Raw genomic sequence first — 21,527 nt, 5'->3', positions numbered from 1 at the left:
ATAATAATAAACCCTAACAGTAGAGAGTGAGCTTCAAAGAATACATGCTGAGTTTTTAGTACCTACAAAGGTTGATCCAACAGTCATTTTGGCTTTTGGCATCACCCCTATTTTAAATGAAAAAAGTTTTCTAACTTCTCAGAACAGCGGAAGAAGAGCTTGCTTTGATTTTTGCTTTTACTTTATGTTCCAGAGTTTCTGGAATCTTGACATAGTTCAGTGATGAAATGTGACAGAGAGGTACTCATGAATTGGTGGAACGAACCCTGAAGGAGATTTCTGTTTGGAACTGCAGCCTGCAGACTACCATGCTGTAGACCATAAGATATTAGGGCTGGAAATGGACTAAGAAATGATCAGGTCCAAGCAACTTCTTTTTCACATGAAGAAGGCAAGGTACAGAGGGTTAATTAACCAAAAGTATCACTGAGCTGCTGGTGGCACAGTCATAACAAGAGGCAAGCTGATTCTGCACCCTATCAAATGGACCCTTCTGGGTCAACATACAATTGTGGCTGTTTTAAGGTCTTGGGACTCAGTGAACACTATATGCTCATTATGGAAGTGGATGCCCTTGCTCTGTATTCCCATGAGACTATGCGTGTCCCTGTCTGTGATGAACAAGTATGTGTCTACCAGATGTCCTTACTTCATTCTGTCACTTAGTCATACATTGTGAATCCCCACTATGTGCCCAGCTCTGGGAGCAACTTAGATATATATGTCATTTTTAACATCCCCTGTCCCCGGTCCCTATCACTGGCGTTCAAAATTTGTTGAATGGAATGGAAGGAATGTGCCAAGAAATAAATGTTAAGATTTATAAATGTGATTTTATTATGTTTTATATATTATTTTATATATTATATTTTGTCTATATATTAATAAACTTTTGTTTACTTGATACTATACTTCTGAAATCATAATTTAAAGCAATTAGCAATATACAGATTTTTTTTTTGGAAGCACCCCGTTTTGGGGAATGTAGCAAATAAAATTAGAATAGGTTGACATTTTAAAATTGATATTTTCAGAACTCTGGAGAAATGAGGAAGCTGATGACTAATATATTACTATTTCTTAGAATATAATTAAATAATATTCTCTGGCTAGCAGCAAAAGAACAAACCAAATTTATAGAAAATACAAAAAATAGAATATTTGTTTTTCCAAGAGATTTTTCATTTTGCAGAAGAATTTATTACAGGACACCTTTAGGTAATCAGCTTTCCAAATGCATGTCAAATCACATTTAATTTATAAAAAGGTATTTTTCATACAATTGTGCATAACTGTAGTACTGGGACAAATAAGTGAACTTCAGAAAAGTTTCCATAGCTGGAAGTTTAACTGTTTACACACAGGATCTGTCCCACAGCTATTATGTGCATTATGCAACGTTAAGCCATGCGGTATGCCCATACCAGGAATCTTTTGCTTATGATACTAGAAAAATTAGACATATATGATTTAAACTGAATGCATAGAATGATTTAAAAAAACCCACTTCCCCGGAAACATGCACACCTTCACATATGCACACACGGACACACACAACAGACAGCTCATAGGACTTACAGGCCCGGGTTTGTAAGTCACTTTGAGTCCTGTGCTGGGTGGGGGCTGCTTCACCCTAAACCTACCAGGCAAAAAGATGGAAATAAATTTAGGCCATAAGAAAAAAGCAATGAACAAACCGGGATGTTATAAAATCAGGAAGGTGTTAATATTTGCTACAAAGGAGTGGGGCTGGGAACCGGGGAGGTCCATACCATTAGGAGAACAACCTAATCGTCACTTGGGAGAAGAATCTGGGGCCCATTTCACAACTGCCTTTCCAACAACAGTTTTCATCAGCGTCAAACAGACTCCAAGCCCAGTTCCCACCCTTGGTTATTGGATGCTGCCGAGCCGCTTGGGGCAGACTGTCGTGAATGTTTGGCTGCCGTGTGCACTGCAGCGTGGCCACCGGCGTGAACACCGAGGCTGACTGCCAGATCATTAAGCTGAAGAATAAAGGCTCTTTTGGAAAGCGCTGGAGCATGGGAGCCAGTCTTGCTCTGTCGTGGTATGGGGCTTGCATGTTTGGGCAGAGGAGAAACAGAAAAGGCTCAGAGAATGTTGGAGAACTTGAAAAGCCCCATGCTCACACGTGGTGCTTATTGATCTCTTTCCCTTCCTGTGGTTTGCGGGTTCTGCCTGAAGGTTAAAGACCTGGAGTAAATTAAAATGCCAGGGAAAGCCTACCTCCACATTGACCTCAATCCTGCTGCTCCTACTATCGACTTTGCTGCCTGTGCTACAACGGCTGAATTTAACAAGCCAAGGAGGGAAATCGGAAAGCTAAAATTCTACACTGAGTAGACAGGATCTACGCGGATGAGTTTTATTAGTTTCAAGTTGATTCTCTATTTTTCCCCACCCACTCTGTTGGCAGCAACCTAAAAAACCAATAATGTCTGATCTGGTGGCCTGGTTGTTTCTGAGGAAACAAATATATTTCCTAAAGCTGGATATTTGCCTCAACTAAAGTGGGATGTGGATCTTTTCAACTAGATGCCTCTGCAGTTGTGTTTCATCTGATTTCCAATCTTCAGTCCAGGATCATAAATTGGAAGGACTTGCCACTTACAGCATAACTTAGAGCATAACTCTGCAATTGAAATAAACATTTATTCCACTTTTTATGGGGGAAAAACCCCCACCTTATGCTCAAGTTTAATCAAAAATAGAATAGGGGAGCTTTTGTAATTGGGAGTTTTCCTATATATACACAGAATATAGTGCTCCAATGGGAAGGACTGAATTCCCATAGGAAGCAGTGAGCACAGATTTGCTGATAAAGCAACATGTCCCAGGCAAACAGGTCCACAGGAGATCTGAGGTCCAGCCTTGCTCTAGCCTACAAGACCTTAAAACATATTACCCTGATCCTTCATAATAGTCTCTAAGGTCTGTCTCTACAAGTTCCACAATTCTATTGATCTGGAAAGGAAGGACTCTTGTCACTGAATGTCAGATCTAGTATATTTTCAACTAGAAGGGCAGGTTGTGGGTTATGGTCAAGTCAGATCTTCAGAGGCAAAAGAGCCCTAAAGACTCAGGTGATTTTTTTTTCTCTTTTTGCCTCAGTTATGCAGAAATAAGGTAATGAAAACCACTTTTAGATCAGAGAGGGCAAACAGATGTCAGTTGATATTACAGTTGGTGGTGGATCTGAGAAACAGACTTTCAGGGTTTGCGCATTAGTTCCCATAACACTGGTACAACTTCCCCTTCACTCTTTGCTACTGCAGATCAGTCCTGAGTTGCTTCTGCCAAAGTGTGAATAATGATAAATGGGAGGGCCAAGAAGGGCCCACGGCATAGTTGAGGCTTGATAAATACTGAGCTGATGAAGAATGAATGAATGAATGAATGAGTAAATGATGGAATGAATGACGTGAAGATTCAGTAGTCAAGGTGTAATTAGAGTTCAGTTCAAATAAACCTTCGCTGATGCAGGCAGCTGAAGACAAGCATAGGAGAAGGGGACCTGAGCAGACCTTCAGTGCCTTGGCCTCACCTGCAGAAGTCCACTCCCACGTTCTTGAGCTTCACGGTGGTGGCATAGGTGTGTCCCTCTTCCAACACTCCAAAATTCACTGATGGTGGGAGAAGATGGAATCCAAAAGGGGATGAAGTCATGTTATTAATGGCAGCGCATGCAACAGAGGATGTTTTCACTCTTCCTCCAACCGAATCTTGCACCTTTGCATTAAGGAAACAGTAATCAAATCAAAGAAAGGGTTTCTATGTTGTGTTCCCAAGATAAGATAAAGGTTCAAATGCCAGAGGAAAAGAACTGCTTGGCCGTGGGAGTAAATGAGCTTTAACAATCTTATGTAACCCTTACAAGAGCACGTAAAGCGGTATTTAAGGCTTTGGTTTAAGGATAAAGAAGCTCAAGTTCAGAGGACTAGAAAGACATCATTTGCTCAAGTGGTAAGCGGCAGAGTAAAGTTTCAAACTCGAGTTTGCCTGATTCTAAACTTTATGCTCTTGGTGCCAGTGATTACCAAACTTCAGCTTCCATCAGAATCAGCCAGGAGGCTGGTTAAGACCCAAATTGCTGACTCCACCCCCTGGAGTTTTTCAGTCAGTAAGTCTGGGATGGGGTCCATGAATTTGTATTTGTAATAAATTTCCAGGCACTTCCAATGCTGCTTGTCTGGAAATCACACTTTGAGAATCACTGTCCTATGCCCTTGTTATTCCCCAGATTGGCAGCATGGGGCTCACCTGGGAGCTTGCTGGAAATGGCAGGCTCTTGGGCCCCAGTCACGCAGAATCTGCATGCTAACAAGATCCCCAGGGACTTCTATCACGTTGTCGATTACGGACATTGCAATAAATTCTGTGGTGGCCATGAACATGGTGTGGCCATGCAAGCATTGAAGGCTGATTCTCAAAACTGGATTGGTAGGCTGAAGGCAGGATTCCCAGCAGAAATGCGAGGGAATCTTTATCTTAGAGGCTGAGGAAGGAAGGAGCTTGGTGGTTTTGGAGAACTCAGAGAAACCCATAATGGCTGAAGTGAGTAATGAGGGTAGAGATTAATTAATGAGGGTAGAGATTAATGAGCTGGAGAAGCAAACAGGGTTTGTTGTGATGCTATCATTTGGATTTTATCCTGAGTCATGAGAAGGGTGGCCAATCCCCTTATCCAGGAGTGTGTGTTAACCCAGCTCTCTGCAAAGAATGTTGATCAGTCGCATTTGCTGATTTCCATGGTGCGAGAACTCCTGCAGGCTGATTTCAAGCTACCAATGATTTTAGAGTTGGCTCATAAATTTCCTCTCCCAAGCCAGGGTGAGCTGGCTCTGGAAAAGCGCAGCCTTAGCTCATCTCTCTGTGACCTGAATGCCTTCATGGGGAGGTGATCTCGCACGTACAGTGAACAGCAGTATGCGGGGGCTAGAAATCAGCAACTTCAACGAGTCAGGATTACATCAGATGCCGACTGGCTCTGGGAACGTGGTTCCCATGTCTGTGTTACCTTTGTGAGAGGTTGAGACTTGGGCTTGGAACTCAGCAAGTAGTGCGGCAACCTTACTTTCTCTTTCCTTGCTTGTCCTGTGACATCCTGCAGCAGTGACTGGGTTGGAATTTTCACAGGCACACAGGATTCTGGGTCTGTTAGGAAGTTTAAATTGTGCCACATGGACATTTTATTCAAAGACATCTGAGATCTTACCAGTTTATGACAACATAAACCAACTTGGAAAACTTCTCTCCTTTCCTTTATAAAGAACTTATTTAAAGGAATAGAGGCTTTTTATCAATTCTTGTGTTATGCTTTTACATTTTACAAGGAGATTTTACTTAACATCGATTTTCACAACACCCCTCTGAGATGGGCACCACAGAGGCTTATTAGCATCACCATTTTTAAATAAATTGAGAAAAAACAAATTCTGAGAAGTTGGGTGACCAGATCTCCTCAGGGTTCTTTCCATTAAATCAACAAGGTACAACACAATAAACGCTGACTCTGAAAGATCTCTTAAAACCAATGAGAGAGAAATCATAAGAATTTTTTTGGTTCAAAAAAAAAAAAAGAATTTTTTTGGTTCAACGACTGCATTTATGTTTGTAAAAACTGGCTTGGTAATTACAGATAAATTAAGCCAGGGACTTAAATCCTCAGATCATTGAACTTGACGAAGGAGTGAGCAAAAGTAGGTAATTTACAGAGCTTCAGTTGTATGCATTTTTCCAAATATGCAGGAGGTTGAAACAAAAACAGTATTTTAAATCCTCATATTCAAATATCTCTTCACACCTTCAAATCATCAAGAGAGGCAAGGCAAGGAAACTGATATTTGAGTGTCCACCAACTATAGATAAGCACAGCAGGTATGTTTTTACCTAGAGTATCTTACTTAATCCTAATCAAATCCTATGAGCTAAGGGTGAAGGCAGTTATGATTACTGTACGTTCAGCACTCTCCCCATTGCCCACCTCCACCCCAACTCCTACCACACATACTTCTGGTGCCACCACATCTCTGGCCCCAGCCATCAGGATAGCATATGACACATGCAAGGCCAATGCAGGCCCTTCACCAGGATATTCCCACAGAAAGCAGCAGGGATAATCCCAACTTGCCTACTGAGTTATGGATCTGGAAGAATCAAAATCTTGGCTCTCTTTTGTCAAGGTTCTTGCCACATGGACATAGTCTGTTCTTTGCAGGAGAGGATAAAAGCGAACAGGGACAAGTAGGGATGGGGCAAGATGGAGGCCAGGGGAAGGCCCAGAGAGAGGGGCAAGCAGACACAAAGGCATTCCTGAAAAGCCAGAGCTCCTGGATCCAGTCATCCCTGGTCTGGCATCATATCCGCAACTCTGTGGTTTGCTTTTAAGCACCAAGAAATGTTCCCCAGCTCTGTTGAGTGAGTTTAAGTTTGATTTCATTCAGTTACAGATTGAAGCATCCTAACTAGTACAATAGCAGTATCTCTTTCTCTCACTCCTTTTCTTTCTTTTCTTCTTTCTTTCTTTCTTTCTTTCTTTCTACAAACAAGGAAACTGAAGTTAAATAACTTGTCCAGGAAACGAAAAGAAGTGGCAGGACTGGAATGCACACTAAGTGAGTCAGCCTCCATCAGGAACATGCTCTTCCTACTAGTATGCAATAATAGAAAACCTATTTACTGGTCTCCGCCCATGGTTTCTTGCACAGATCTCCTAAAACCTTAGGAATTTCCTAGATGATAAGAGTGCTAGGAACATCTTTCTTCCTAATATTCAGTCTTTGACCCAGGTTCCTGACACAGAGCTTGTAAATGTGTTGGACTTTCCTGGGCGATCACAGTGTCTTTGGATGTGATGAGGCTACTCTTGGTGGGCTCCTGGATGGTTTCGAGATGGGGGCCATTCACTAGAAAGACCAAACCGTGATTAGAAGCTTGGGACTTCCACCCCCACCTCCATCCTCTAAGAAGGGGAGAGGAAATGGAGATTGAGTTAGTGATTGGTCATGCCTGTGTGGTTCATTCATCCATAAAATTCCTCCATAAAAATCCCCACAGCACAGGGTTCAGAGAGCTTCTGGGTTGGTGAACACATCCATGCCTGGAGGGTTTGCACCCCAACTCCACAGGGAGAGACACTCCTGTGCTGGACCCTTCTAAACTTCGCCCTATGTGCCTCTTCATCTGACTGTTCATCTGTGCCCTTTATCATATCCCTTATATAACAATATACATTTTAATGTAGTTTATTCTCTTTGGTCACCATTCCTGACATATGCAACCATTCTAATGCCTTGACGTGTCTTTTTGTTTGTATTCTTACCATGAGCATATGACTTCTGTGACTGCATTTTACCAGTCTGATGGGTTCTAATTAATCGCTCATACTATTATTATTAATAGTAAATACAGATCCCGCATTAATCACATCCCAGGCACTACGAAAAGCACTTTACAGATACCCATTTAATCCTGACAACCCCGTGATGTGTATACCATCATTCCATCTTTACAGAAGAGGAAATGGGAAGAGATAGAGGGGTTGGACAGTGTGCCCAAGGTTACACAGCTCTTCTCTAAAGAGCCAGGTAGAGCCTGGATTCTTAGCGCTACTCCACACCACCTGCCCACCATAATACAGAAGCATGATCAACCTACTGAGCCAACCCCAGGCTTCAGCAGGGTTTGGAGGAGTGGAGAGGAGTACTAGAGGGGCTCGAAGTAGCTGATACAGAGGTACTTTAAAATTGGAATTGGGATGGTCCTCTAGTGGTATCATCTGACTACAACCTTGGAGTGTGAACCCCTGAAGAAGCTATCATGGCTCCCCATTTCTATGCTGAGCCAGACTGTGGTATCTATTCATAATAATATTTTTTTCCTTTCCCTCGGGGCATGGCTTTTTGTGCTTCCTCACTGAACATGTCTTCCCTGCAAGTGAAGCATATTTCTCTGCCCCACTGACATTGAGGTCTCTTATAGGACTTGAGCTGACCAGTGAGAGTAGGTAGGGGTAAGGGGCAGGGGGCTAGTCCTGAGCACAGGCTGTGAGCCACAGCGTGCATTTCCACTCACCTCTCTTGAGTTGCTCCCCTCCACCCTGAGAGCAGCTAGTCTCAGGGGGAGGCACCTCCTTCCCTGTGGGAGCTGTGACACCCCCACATTTCTTCTGCAGCCCTTGGAGTGCTGGTAAAAGTTTAACAACTGCCTCTCTGGAGAAAAACTGCCCTGGCTTGGACACTTTGCACATTTGTAATATTTGCTGATTGCTCGCCTGGCGGACTCAAGCTCTCAGTGTGGTGTCACTGAGTGTGGATTTGGGAGGAGATGTGCACACTCAGATCTCAGGGCCTCGTGAGGCCCCCAGTGTGTCCACCCGCAGCCTGGAACAAAGGCAGCTGCAGCCTACCCCCAAACCCCAAACGCTAAAAATGCTTGTTTTAAATTGCTATGAGATTTATACAGTTTTATTGTAGCAAATGCCCACAAGTTCCTTCTTATTTTACAAAATCCAGACCTCCTCTGACTGACTCTATCGATGACCAAACAAGAACCACTGAACTATTTATGCTAGTTTCCAGTTCATTTCTACTATCAGGCTTTGGAACACATACACCCCCTCACTTTTTTTTTTTTTTTTGTATAAAATATTTTCTCCTTCCTGCATCTGGAGGACAGCATAATAAAATATAGAAAATGAGGAGTCAAAAAACTCACTTTCTTGCCCTCCCAGATTTGCTGTATGATTTTAGAGATTGCTTGCCCTCCTCTAGGCTTCAGTTTCCTCAAGTAAAATGAGGGTTGTCTCAGTGATCCAATCTTAAATCTTAAAACCTACGAAATCCAATTTTTTCTTCTAGGCCAGCTCTCCGATAGAGCTTTCCCCTACTCTCTTCCTATCCTGAACTTCTTAAATGATATTGTTTAAATCAAAATGTAATCTACTACTTTTATCGAGTCGCATTATTGTCTCTCATCTTGGAATCTCCATGCCTAGGGGTGTGATAGGTGCCCTCATTTCAAAGACTTTTTTTCCTTCTTTAAAAACTCCCATTTCAAGATGGGATCAGAAGGGAGACAAACTCATGAAACAAACTGAGGGTTGCTGGTGGGGAGGGTGTAGGGATAGGGTGTCTGGATTATGGACATTGGGGAGGGTATGTGCTATGGTGAGTGCTGTGAAATGTGTAAGCCTGATGATTCACAGACCTGTACCCCTGGGGCAAATAATACATTATATGTTAATTTAAAAAAATATCAAACCCCCCGTTTCTTAGAAGCTCAAGCCATCAGACTATTCCTACACTGTCCCCACACACTTGTTATCTACTGACCTCTCAATCATTCCCTGGATTCCCTGGAGACCTTGACACCCCAGATGGACTTCCAGTTCACCTCTTGGAGACATCAACTAGACATCCCAACCAAAACCCTGTGCTTCTCCACCCAGAAACTCCCATGGTCGAATCTCAACCTCACCAATACCAAAAATGTTACCACTTTCAGAATTTGTTCCCACTTTCCTCTCTAAGTCATGACCTCCTAATCTAGTTCATTACCCCATAGTATCTAGCCCACAACATTTGACCTTGCTGAGACCTCTAATGAAATGAAACTGTCACCTGAAATAACCAGTCACCCCCTTCCTGTTTTGCTTTCCTGTTTCTCTGGAATGGATTTTCTATCTTTATACCCACTCCTCTGCCATCAGACTTGCTCATCTGCCTCATACTAAACATGAAAACCCACCTGCCAGTGTATCCATATTCTTTCTCTCTTCTGTCACTGTGGATGAGGTGGCCATTTTATATCCAAGATCAACTCTGTCACTCAGGGTTTGCCCCAAATGTCACAACCTCTCACCTTTTATAGAACTTTGCTTTCCTGCAGTCAGCCCCCTCTTCCTGCATCATAAGTTCTCTCGCTACTGAATTATTGTTTGCAACTCAACATCCCCCATATGTCTAATTTTTTTTTTTTTCTTACATCTCTCCCTTGGTCACCTATCTGCCTCCAGCTGCAATGCCATTTCTCTCGTCTTTTCAGCAAAACTCTTGGGGGAAGCTGCACGTTCCTGCTGCTGGTTCCTTTCAGCCATTCCATAAATAGCCCACAGTCCACTTGAGTTGGCTTCAGGCCCCACCATGCCCTGAGGGTGCTTTTGCCAAAATCACCAGCGATCTCCACCTTACCCAGTCCCGTGGTTATTCCACATCTCACTGGGCCTTCTGGGGCACTTTGATCCACTGGAAACACTGATTTTCATGCTCCTGTTTTTCTCCGACCTCACTGGCTTCTTCTTCTTAGTAGCCTTTTGTGGCCCCTCCTCTGGCTGAATGTTACATTCTAAAGTTTGCTTTAGGGCCATGGTTCTCGAAGGGTGATCCTATACCAGCAACATTAGCGCCACCTGAAACCTGTTACAGCTACACATTCTCAGCCTCAAGACTGGTCCCATGGTACTTACCCCGGGAACCATCCTTAGTTTCTCTTACCCTTCAGCCTCACATCCAGTGAACCAGTGAGTCCCGTTGGCTCTACCTCCAGAATATATGGTTCCAGTTAATTTGCTTTCCACCTTCTCTGCCTCCACTGCTCCGGCCAGGTCTCTGCTGGGGCTCACATGTCCTGCCTCAGTGGCTTCCTCCCCCACCACAGTTTCCACTTGTCTACTCCCCCTTCCCCACCATAAGCTATTATCCACACAGCTACTAGAGTAATCTTTTAAAAATACCGATTAGTCATGTTCCTACCCTGTTTAAAACCTTCCAGTGGTGTTTGACTAAAAACTACACATAGACTAAAGCCCAAAAGTCCTTATGTGGCATCACACAGTCTTATCTCTACTCCTGCCTCTGACCTCACCTTTTGCCTCTTCCTTTGTCCATTTTCTTCTAGCTAAATGCCAATTTTTCTGCTTCTTCTTCCCTAAGGGTCTTCATACTTGCTGTTCTCACTACTTGCACCATTCCCCTCCCCCAGGGTTTGCATGGTTGGCTCCTTCCTGTCATTCTGTTTAAGCTCAGATGTCCTTTCCCAGAGGAGCCTTCTCACCCCCTAATGAAATGCCATCCCTCTCCCCAAGACACTCTCTATACATTATATGTGGTTTTACTCTGTGCAAGCAATCTGAATTTATCTAATTCATTTGTTTACTTACTATCTAGGTCTGTCCATAGTAGGCACAGCCCTATAAGACTTTAGCTTCTTAACTGTTGCATTTCTGTGCCTAGAACATGCCTGGCAGACAGTAGGCATTGAGCAAATTATCCACTAAATGAATAAACTTTATGCAAGAGATAATGTTAAAATCAGGAAGGCAAAAGGCAAATCCCTTAAGTTACCCAAAATGCGTCAAGATGCTCCCTCTATAAGAGGTAACTAAGACCTACTGGCAAACTTCCAGTTCACTTTCACTATGGGCCGTGTCCACAAGGCATCAAGAAGTGCAAATTCACCTACATGATTTACTCTGTTTTTCTTTTTGCTGACCAACCATAAAGTTGAATTAACTTCAGTGAGATCAGTGTAATGTGATTCCCCTATACGACAATTACTTTGTATTATTCCATACTTTAATTTCTGTTACCTCGATGAGATGATGTGCTGCATAAATACTCTATGTTTCTCTTCTAGCACCTGCAGACCAAGAAAGTACTGAAATGGAAGGTCAATCTGAGCCTAACTACCAAATTACTGGCTGCTTCAACAAAGCTACCAGGTTCTTGATCTTTAGTACATAAGGCAAACTCTCAGATCCCTGAGGGATAAAATAAAATAAGGCAAGAAATTAATTAAAACAAAATAAATAAAGTAATAATATAAAATAAAGCAATAGAATACAATAATAATCTACAAAAACATATTTGCCATCTTTTCCTTTTACTATGGGGCTTTCAGTCATTCCCAAAACATTTTTTGAGATACTTTGATGTGCTAAGAAGCCTTACAAAGTTCCTTCGCTTCAGGATCTGTGACCCTTTAGAATTTTTTCTGTAATGACCAACCATACACTCAGCTCTCAGTGCCATATTCCTTAGTCCAAAAAGACATAATGTTCAGTTTGGGGAATGAATAGAATAAAGCAAATGTCTACCATACCTTCGGTAGGTTTTTCTAAATGTTCAGTTTGGTTCTGGCCAGCAGACTCCTTGATATCCTCAAAATTCTTCAGTTTCAGAAGACGCCGTGGGGACGGTGGGGATTCCTCCTCTGAATCTGGCTGGCCATCTAGAAAACCCCAAACAAATATTATAAAGTGATACTCTGGACAATGATACAAGGACTACTATTGTTTTTATTCTTTTTTACCATGAACAGGGTGCTCCCACCACCCTTGCCTTTAGAAAGATCACATGGAAGAAGTCCAGTCAGAGGGAGAGAGTCTTCATTATACGAAGTAATGTTTGCCATTAATGAAAGGACAGTATCTACAAAGAACACACTCCCTGGGAGTTAGCTGGTTCTATGAGATAACACAGTAGTTATCTTGGTTGGGTTATGAAGCAGAGACCTGGTAAATTTTTACCCTGGCCAGAGTAACCGAGATGTGATTCTTTTTTTTTTAAGTTTCCAATCTTAAATCCATTCATTATTATGATGATGTGACTCTTTATTAAAATATATCTAAGAAGCACAACATGAAACAAATTTAAAATAAATCTTTCAAGGGGCGCCTGGATGGCCCAGTTGGCTGAGTGTTGTACTCTTGATTTTGGCTCAGGTCATGATCTCAGGGTCCTGGGATCAAGCCCAGAGTCCAGGCTTGGAGGGGAGGCTACTTCAGGATTCTCTCTCTCCCTCTGCCCCTCCCCTGCCCTCTCTCTCTTTCTCTCAAATAAAAAAATGTTTAAAATATATATATATGTATATATATATATATATATATATATATATATATATATATATATATCAAGGACTGAGGATTTAAACTTGTATGTAGGCAACCCTGGCTGAATAGTGTGGGCTGCTGGAGGACTGTTGAGAAACATGTGGCATCAACCCCTTTCAAGGGGACAGTAGGCTTCATTGATGAGACTTGTCTGCCTGGGAGAAGACGGGCACCAGCACCATCCACCTTCATCTCTCATTTCTCCTATCTCATGTCAAAGTTGTTGTTCCAGGCTTCTTCTTTGCAATCTCTGTGGTAATCAGAGATTTCCTTTGGTTATACTCATTCCAGGAAGCTGAGCCTCTGGTATTGTATTGTGCAGTAGAAAACCCTTCTATCTGGGTGTTTTTACTACCCACTTTATTAAAGAGAAGTACTAAATTCCATCTTATCCCTGAAGTCTCCACATGCATCTCTTGAAATGGAGACATTGTTCTACACATCTGTAGCACTGTCATCACATCCAAGAAAACTCACAGATATTCCACAATTCCCTCAACTATACAGTCCTCTCCTCAAATTTGTGTAGTTGCTCCAAAATCTGTTTATTTTCTCAATATAGCACCCAAATTTATGTGTTGTATGTAGTTTATATGCCTCATAAGTCTCTCTCTCTCTCTTTTTTCAAGACTTATCCATCCATTTGAGAGAGATGGAGAGAGCAAGCAGGGGGAGGGGCAGAGGGAGAGAAATCCTCAAGCAGGCTGCCTGCTGAGTGGGGAGCCCAATGTAGTGGCTGAACCCTGAGATCATGACCTGAGCAGAAATCAAGAGTCAGCCACTTAACCAACTGAGCCACCCAGGTGCCCATAGTCTCTTTTAATATAGAACAATTATTCCATTTTTTTTTTCCTTTTAATGTCATTGACTTTTTTGAAGAGTTCAGGACAGTTGTTTCATAGAATGTCTACATTCTGGATTTGTCTGATTGTTTCCTCTTAGTTAAATTCAAGTTAAGGACTTTGGGCAAGACTTCTACATAGGTCTTAAGCACTTCATATTGTACTATATGAAAAAACACCTAATGCTAGGCTGTCACAATTGGTAGAAATCTGATCGCTTGGTTAAGCTGGAAAATGCCATAGCTCTCCATTGTAAAGACGCATTTTCCTCTTTATAATTAGGTATTATGTGAAGTGATAACTCAAACCTGCATTTTTGCCCTGTTTTCCACCAACCTTTCATTACTCCCTTGATTTGTAAATTAGTCAGCTCTTCTAAATGTTTTTAGGTAAATTTTAAGCATGCGGGATGAAAACCAAATTTTATTTTTATCTTGATTTCCTCAAATAACTCAGCCAAATTTATAATATACAAGTCACAAAAGGTCATGCCATTAACTAGTACTGAGACAAAGGTGGTAGGAACAAGTTCTGTCTTAAGAGGCCTTTGTTAGGCACTCTTCATTGAAGCCCATTGACAGGACTAACAGCTACATGAACACGTTACCTGGAGGAAGATCAGATGTCTTCTTAGGAGTTGTTTTGTTTGTGTCTTCCTCCCTCTTTGTAAAAGGAGGCAGATTTTTAGAAAGGGTGTCCAGATAATTAAACTGAAAGGAAAAACCAAAAGATTTCCTTTAAGACTTACGCAAGCCTGGAAGTCAATAGTCACAAGTACATTAAATTGATGAGCAATGATAAAAGCAATTTTTTTTTAGGCTCCGAAAAGAAAGTTGGCAAACTACACGTTTTTCAAGAGACTGTTTAACTCAGTTCTAGATTTTGTCAATCTGTCATAACTTCCTATAATTTCTTCTCAGGCAGCTTTTGGCTAATAATAGCAACTGGAACATTTGTAGCAATACAGGGAGCTCAAAACACATGAAAATATTCACTTTGCTTGGGAGTTTCAAGGTTCATAGAAGTGGAGTGCTCTATCTCCATGGGCTTCCAAGAACTCATAGTAATTCAGTGCTATTTCAAGAGCAGATGAGGACGGAAATTTTAATGGAATAAAAACTTCAAAATAGAATCTATAAGAGGATAAAAATAGGGAGAATTTGACCCAAAAAAGGGCTTAAAATGGATGGTAGAGGGTAATTAATAGTGACAAGGCAAGGCAGAGAGGTGGAGTAGTAATAATACATTGGCAGCAAACTTCTCCTTCGGTGCAAGACCTGAAATTAGTTTTCCCTCTCATATGCTTGTGAGGACATGGATTCGATGAAAGGTAAAGTCAGTTGGGTTGATGCAGGAAAGAAACATCAGGAAAGGTTGATTACATAATGACACATACATTGCATTAACTTTTGTAAAGACTCTTAGTCGATTGTTGTTAATTACATTCAATTACCTGAGACTGATAGCACTTGCTCAATTCAGATTTGAAGTAGGGTGATATTACTTTGTTTCTAATTTCCGTTAGGTATTTTTTTGTGTTTTCAATTTCTTTCCTGGTTGATATTTCCATAATGATAAAAAGAAGACACAGAATTTTAGCTTTAAATCCCACAGAAAATGGAATCACCAATAATAAAGCTGGTAAGAATTAACTCATCAGAAATTTTTTTTTTGTCAGTTTGCTTTGGTTCATTTTCTGCTCCTTCTAGAATCAGTCACATTTCCTACTTCAGAAATCATACTTTCCTTTAAGATAGGAAATAATGATGCCCCGTGGTAGTGTTTTCTACAGTTGATCTCAAAAGACTAAAATCCACATGGTTTACCTCTTTTGCATGTCTTTCAATTCTCTGAGGTTTAAATGCCCATTTGATTCTACTGATTTCTATAATTTCAGTAGCATGGTTAACAAAAGCTAAAGCCCAAACCTAAGGAATGGTTTATGACTAGTGTGGTCTCAGTGATTAGGAAGTAAAATAAAAGCAATCATGATAACCCTGCTAGTTGTCTTTCCAATATGAGAACCCTAGACTGGGGAGGCAATACACCAGCTAAAAACTTGACTTCCCAGCTTTTCCTATATGGAGGGAAGGCCAATGACAAGAAACTGAAGCCACCGGGTAAGATTCCAGATAGCCTTTAAAGAAGGCCGACACAGCAGAGAGGCTTTCCCTTTGTCCTTGTCTCATCTCTTTTCCTACTTCCTGAAATATGGATGAAATGGCCTCAGCTGAAGCAGTGATTCTGCAACCACGACACAAACTAAGGATGGAAATCATGCGCTAAGAATGATGGAACAGACAAAAAGAAGAAATCTGAGTTCCTGGCAATGTTGTGGTGCTGTTTACCATGGACTACTCATTTATGACTTCTTTTACATCAGGAAAGGTAAACTTTCTTGTAAAAGCCCTGACTTGAGGGGTTGTCTGTTAAATGTAGATGAACCTAATCTTATTTGAGATAGTTCTCATTTTTAGGTTCTTATTACATACCAGAAATTTTACCAAGTGCTTTACACATCTAATCTTACACTAACTCTTTGAGTTACTATTATTATCCCCGTTTTTCTGGTCAAAACATCAAGGTGTCGAAAAGGTAAGTAACATTCTTTAAATCACGTAACTAGTAAGTGGTGAAGTCTGAATTAAAACCCAGGTTGCCTGCCCGCAAGCCCATGATCTGGATAAGTGTATATGCTAGTTAGCTCTTAGTCGCCCAATGTGTGAGCTGACAGACACTTCAGGTATTAAATGGCCCAATTATCCTCATTTTATAGATAAGCAAACTGAATTCATGAGGTAAATTTTATTGAACTGAAACAACCAGCTGGCATCATTTAGCTGTAAGTAATCAAACTGGAACTGACTCTAGGTCTGCTGACATGAGATTAGTGCCCTCTCTCTTATACTAGCTTTTCTGTCAGAAAATACTGGCCACATCAAAATATCATCTTACTCAAACAACTTTGATTTCCTATTAAAATATCTTCTCTCTACTGCCTCACCGATTCATTCCTCAGTTTATGGCAGTGTGGCCTATTGTTTACACTCTCTTAGAGCTGTTCTCACAAAATAAGTCTCTCAGGTGATAAACCCAAATTCCTCTTTTCATTCTCCTTTCTGATTCCTCCATAGAATCTGATACTTATTGATCACCCTCCATTTCCTGCAAACTCTCTCATTTCTTAACCCTCCTCCCCAGATCTGTTTACATGCTGCCAACCCTTCTCTATGACAAAAAATCTAATTATGTGTTTTACTTTCTTCTTCAAAAACTTCCATTGGCTTGCCATTATCTTCCTGTAGGTTAAAACCTGAAATTGTTAAATGTTTCAAAGATTTTAAAAATGTGACTAGATAACACAGGCACATAATTCAGAAAGTATTAAAGAGTATGTAATAAAAAGGCAGTCTGCATCCCACACTGTCCCCTAACCTCTCCATCTCCTTCCCTGTAGGCAACATTGTCACCGTTCTCTCAGAACTCCTTGCAGGGGTATTCTATGAGATAATACCATACCTTCTAATTTGACCTTGAATATAGGGGTAGTCCATAAGATGGAGGGTCCTATCTCACTACTTCTCCCACACATTCTACAAGGTAACCCAGACATTTTTATAAAGAAGAGTCTTCATCCTTTCTCCAGTCATTTTGGAGAGGAACCTTGCAAATGTATGCAGCAGTACCATATGTACTACGATATACTCAGTAAATATTATCTGGCTTCCTTTCCTGGTGGGGTGGTATCTTCAGCTAGGAATGAAAGGAAACCAAAGCACATAACACTGAGAGCACATTCCTCATCGAATTATAAGAACCTTGAAAGTTGATGACTAGGCTCTGCATTAAGTTCTAGTATATTTATTAGTATATTACAATTACTAGAGCACAGAGAGTACCTAAGAACTTTCTTGCTTATGAAAAGGAGTGGATCTATATAATGGTCAAACAGGTTTCCTCTAGAGATGGTGACATCCTCACTCATAAGCTAAGTAAGCACTTAGCAAAAATGTAGAAGAGATTCAAATAAGAGCGGAGAGCCTAGATGGTAGGACCTTTCAACTTCTCCCATTTCCAGGACTCCACAAGACTGGGCCTTTTCACATGTTTATATACACTTCAAGATAGAATTACCTCTTTTGTTCCAACTTTTTTTCCCAGTGCATTGCTTTTATTGTGTACCTGGGGGAAAGGAAAGGAAAGTACAATGGGAAAGGGCAATATTCTCAGCTCCCAAACAATACAAGAAACACCTCTACTGTCTGATAAATTGTTGATAGTGTAGGAGAGGAGAGGCTGAGAACTCACTGATGTCATCACCCAGAGTTAGGACTTTGTCCCTCTCCATTTTTTCAATCACTGGTATGCTTCCCGCTAATTGGAACACAGTACGGGATCAACTTACCTCCATTTCTTTTCAAAGAAATCTGAATCCAATGTTTCTGGCAAACGTTCTGGAGCAGCAGGCAAAGACTCCTTGAATAAATTGGATAGATGGGCTGCAACTTTAAAAAGAAACACATTTAACTTTTATCCTCCCTTCTCGATAGCACAATGCATAGTCAGTCCCTGAAGACTCACTTGAGAGGGTTTCTAAGAGCCTATATTTAATGTATTAAGTGTTTTATAGACTTTCCATGACCAAGCTGTAATATAACAGTAAACCAGACCAGTTGTAGGAAATATCCTATGAGCAAACACACATCTTATTGTCAAAATGTAAAATGTATTGACCTCTCATTTATCCTACAGCATTAGGAGTATCAGTGTTTTATCTAACTGAATTTCTTCATACCTGGAACACCAAAACTTTGAAAAAAAAGAACCATTTAGTTGAAATTGTTTATCTTCAAAAAAATCTAAGGATATAAATATAATACAATAGTTGTTTGATAATTTGGGCGGTTATTCTGAGTCTATTCCCCAGAACATGATAAAATTAAAAAGGTTCCATGTTTTATGGTTATATGGACTTGGGAAACACTGATTTATACAAGATTAAATATGTTTTGTTATTGTAGGATTTAGTTAATTTACACTCTGGATCTCTAAAAAATAAGGCAATATACAGGATTATCCAAACTTATTTTATCATAAAATTCATTTTTGGGGCGGCCAATTCACAAATTAGTGAAATACTTTGGGAAATTTTGGGAAATACTTTGGAGAGCACTGACTTAAAAGCACCGCTATGAATATTTCAAGAGCAGCTGTAAGTATGCAAGACCCTGTTTGACTCTTCTGTTTGTTTGTTAGTATGTTTGAAAAATATATTTAGTTCATCCTTCATTATTAGGCAACCTACCCATTTACCTCTATGTTGACTGTCCCCTCACACCACAGGTCACAGATTCAAATGCTGCAAGGTATACATCCCAGATAAAGTATAAGGCATCTAGTTAAATTTGAACTTCAGATGAGCAACAAATAATTTTTTAGTATAACTATGTCCCAAATCTAACATGAAATAAACTTATATGGAAAGGTTACTTGTTATTTATCTGAAACTAAAATTTAACTGGGCCTTCTGTGTTTTTATTTGTTAAATTGACAGCCCTAGTGTAATGGGCTTCCCATGTGAAAGAGTGACAACGGAGTGGCAACTGAGGGTTGTGAGGGTTGATTCTTTTGTTCTTTTGTTAGGAGTACCTAACTCCAAAGGTGCAGCTGTTAATTACATTCAGCCAAACATCACTGTGTGGTAATGTCATATTTCAAGAGATGGAAAATTCATATAAATAAAAATAACTGTACAAGCCAACACTGTGGGGGACACATAAAACACATCTGTGGGCTAAATGAAGCCTATGCCTGCCGGTTTCTGACCTTTGTCATATGGCCAAAATAGAAAAGGAGAAGAAAATCCCAAACCACCAAATTCTGGTGGGCTTGTCTGCTGCAAACTATGAAATCACATAACTAAGTTTGCTGGAGTGGTATATTCCCCCAAATGAATATACTTTGAGTGAGGATATTTTCTTAGACTGCTTGATATATACACAAGTGCAAAGTTTTGGTGATAACTGTAGTTGCTCAAAAGTTCTGCAAATGTGTGTGCTTGCACGCACATGCCATTAGGATAGTGTTGGCTGGTTGACTGTGTCTCTCTTGTATCTTAGCTATGTTGGAAATACAAGCTGAGGTTAACATAAATGTCAGATGTCAACTATTTTCGTTCAACAAATCAAAGTTAAAGATAAATTAGAGGCAGTCATGGTTTTCAAGGATCTCACAATTTAGGCAGGAAAAAAAGTAAATAAATCATTACGGTACAACATGGTCAATATGGCAACAGAAATATGTACATGGTACTTTGCTATCAGATGAAGGAATGACTGAGAAGTGTATTTAAAATTTTTAAATATTTTGCAGAAAAATTTTAAAGTTAAAATATTAAAGTAGTTACCTTCAGTTACATGACTTTTCGTAGTTTGTTCCATTTTAGGGAATGACTGAAACGAAGATAGAATTCCTTAATGTTGATGATTATATTACATACTATACATATAAAATTCACTTTGCTTAAAAGCATTCTTCATGTGTTCAAATTGATCTTGTACAGAAACTACTATAAAATGAATTAGTTTTTTTTTTAAAAGATTTTATTTATTTATTTGACAGAGAGAGAGAGAGAGAGAGATCACAAGTAGGCAGAGAGACAGGCAGAGAGAGAGGGGGAAGCAGGCTCCCTGCTGAGCAGAGAGCCCGATGTGGGCTCGATCCCAGGACCCTGGGATCATGACCTGAGCCGAAGGCAGAGGCTTTAACCCACTGAGCCACCCAGGTGCCCCATGAATTAGTTTTTTAATGCCAATACAAAATTTATTAGATTTTTTTTTTAGCCATCCCTTTCACTTAACAATTTTTTCAAAGTGCAAATCATTTTAAGTTGTAAAAATTCCTTTTTCTTCCTTCTTCCTATGTCATTCATTAATTAACCAATTCGTTCAACATTTTGATGAACATCAGTTTCTTGAAAGATAATATAAACTTTTATTTAAGAGACTGCAGAATTATTTATGAATTAAGGAAGAGCCTAAAATGCATTTGGAAAATTCAGTACATGAGGAATCAGATTTCCCCAGAAATAAGAAATTATAAGGACAGAGCAAATGGTCCACGGAAGTGGCAGAAACAGCTTTAGTTGTGATATTTTGTCTTGAGGCACCTAATACTGAAACAACACTAAAAATATTGGTACAAAAATCTTTCTTTCTCACCATAACTAGCTTGAGGAGATCTGCAGCATTGCCCCTCTCCTCCTCGGTTCTGGAATCTTTAACAGTCATTTCCTGCAGCTTGTCTTCTTTCTTTAGAATATGGTTTATATAATCCTAAGTCAGTAGAATAAAACAAATCAATAAATAACAGAAATAAGGTAGAAAGAGACACCAAAATAGTCAACATCAACTTGACATACTACAAAAAGAGTAAGAATATATAAGTTTGCAGTGCTCAACAAACCAGTTACTGGATGAGCAATCTGGAAAACCTTTTCTTTAATTGTATTAATTAGCAAAGACCTGCAAAGTCCAAAGACAAAACTTGGAGGGCCACAAGATATTAGAACTCCATGAAGACTTCAGAGAGGCCCGGCTTCTAACTCTATGCTCCAGTGTCCTCATCAATAAAATGTACAGATTTGGGTTAGATGGTTTCTAAAGTCCTCTCCAGGGATAGTCTTTATAATTCTATGAATGTAACTTTAGTCTTTGTCCATGCCTTTGCTTCCCAGAGAAATATATTTTACTTTTTCCATAAGTACCTATTATCTT

The 21,527-nt window shown here is 40.2% G+C and overlaps 1 protein-coding gene across 1 annotated transcript in view; it reads right to left on the bottom strand.

The window, feature by feature from the left end:
• The window catches only part of SPAG17 (sperm associated antigen 17), a 236,085-nt gene that overhangs the window by 21,967 nt on the left and 192,591 nt on the right, over window positions 1-21,527 (bottom strand). Inside the window, exons 37-46 of the mRNA XM_032881319.1 lie at window positions 20,973-21,086; window positions 20,159-20,204; window positions 18,158-18,257; window positions 17,887-17,934; window positions 15,206-15,305; window positions 14,360-14,462; window positions 12,121-12,249; window positions 5,039-5,175; window positions 3,566-3,750; window positions 1,579-1,639 (exon numbers count right to left, since the gene is read on the bottom strand). Of these exons, the coding sequence (XP_032737210.1) occupies window positions 1,579-1,639; window positions 3,566-3,750; window positions 5,039-5,175; window positions 12,121-12,249; window positions 14,360-14,462; window positions 15,206-15,305; window positions 17,887-17,934; window positions 18,158-18,257; window positions 20,159-20,204; window positions 20,973-21,086 (1,023 nt within the window). The remainder of the gene's footprint in view (window positions 1-1,578; window positions 1,640-3,565; window positions 3,751-5,038; window positions 5,176-12,120; window positions 12,250-14,359; window positions 14,463-15,205; window positions 15,306-17,886; window positions 17,935-18,157; window positions 18,258-20,158; window positions 20,205-20,972; window positions 21,087-21,527) is intronic.

The sequence above is a fragment of the Lontra canadensis genome, unplaced genomic scaffold (genome assembly GCF_010015895.1).
Source record: "Lontra canadensis isolate GAN:19392208 unplaced genomic scaffold, GSC_riverotter_1.0 scaffold75, whole genome shotgun sequence".
NCBI classification, from domain to species: Eukaryota; Metazoa; Chordata; class Mammalia; order Carnivora; family Mustelidae; genus Lontra; species Lontra canadensis.
This window is presented reverse-complemented; position numbering and strand designations above follow the sequence as displayed.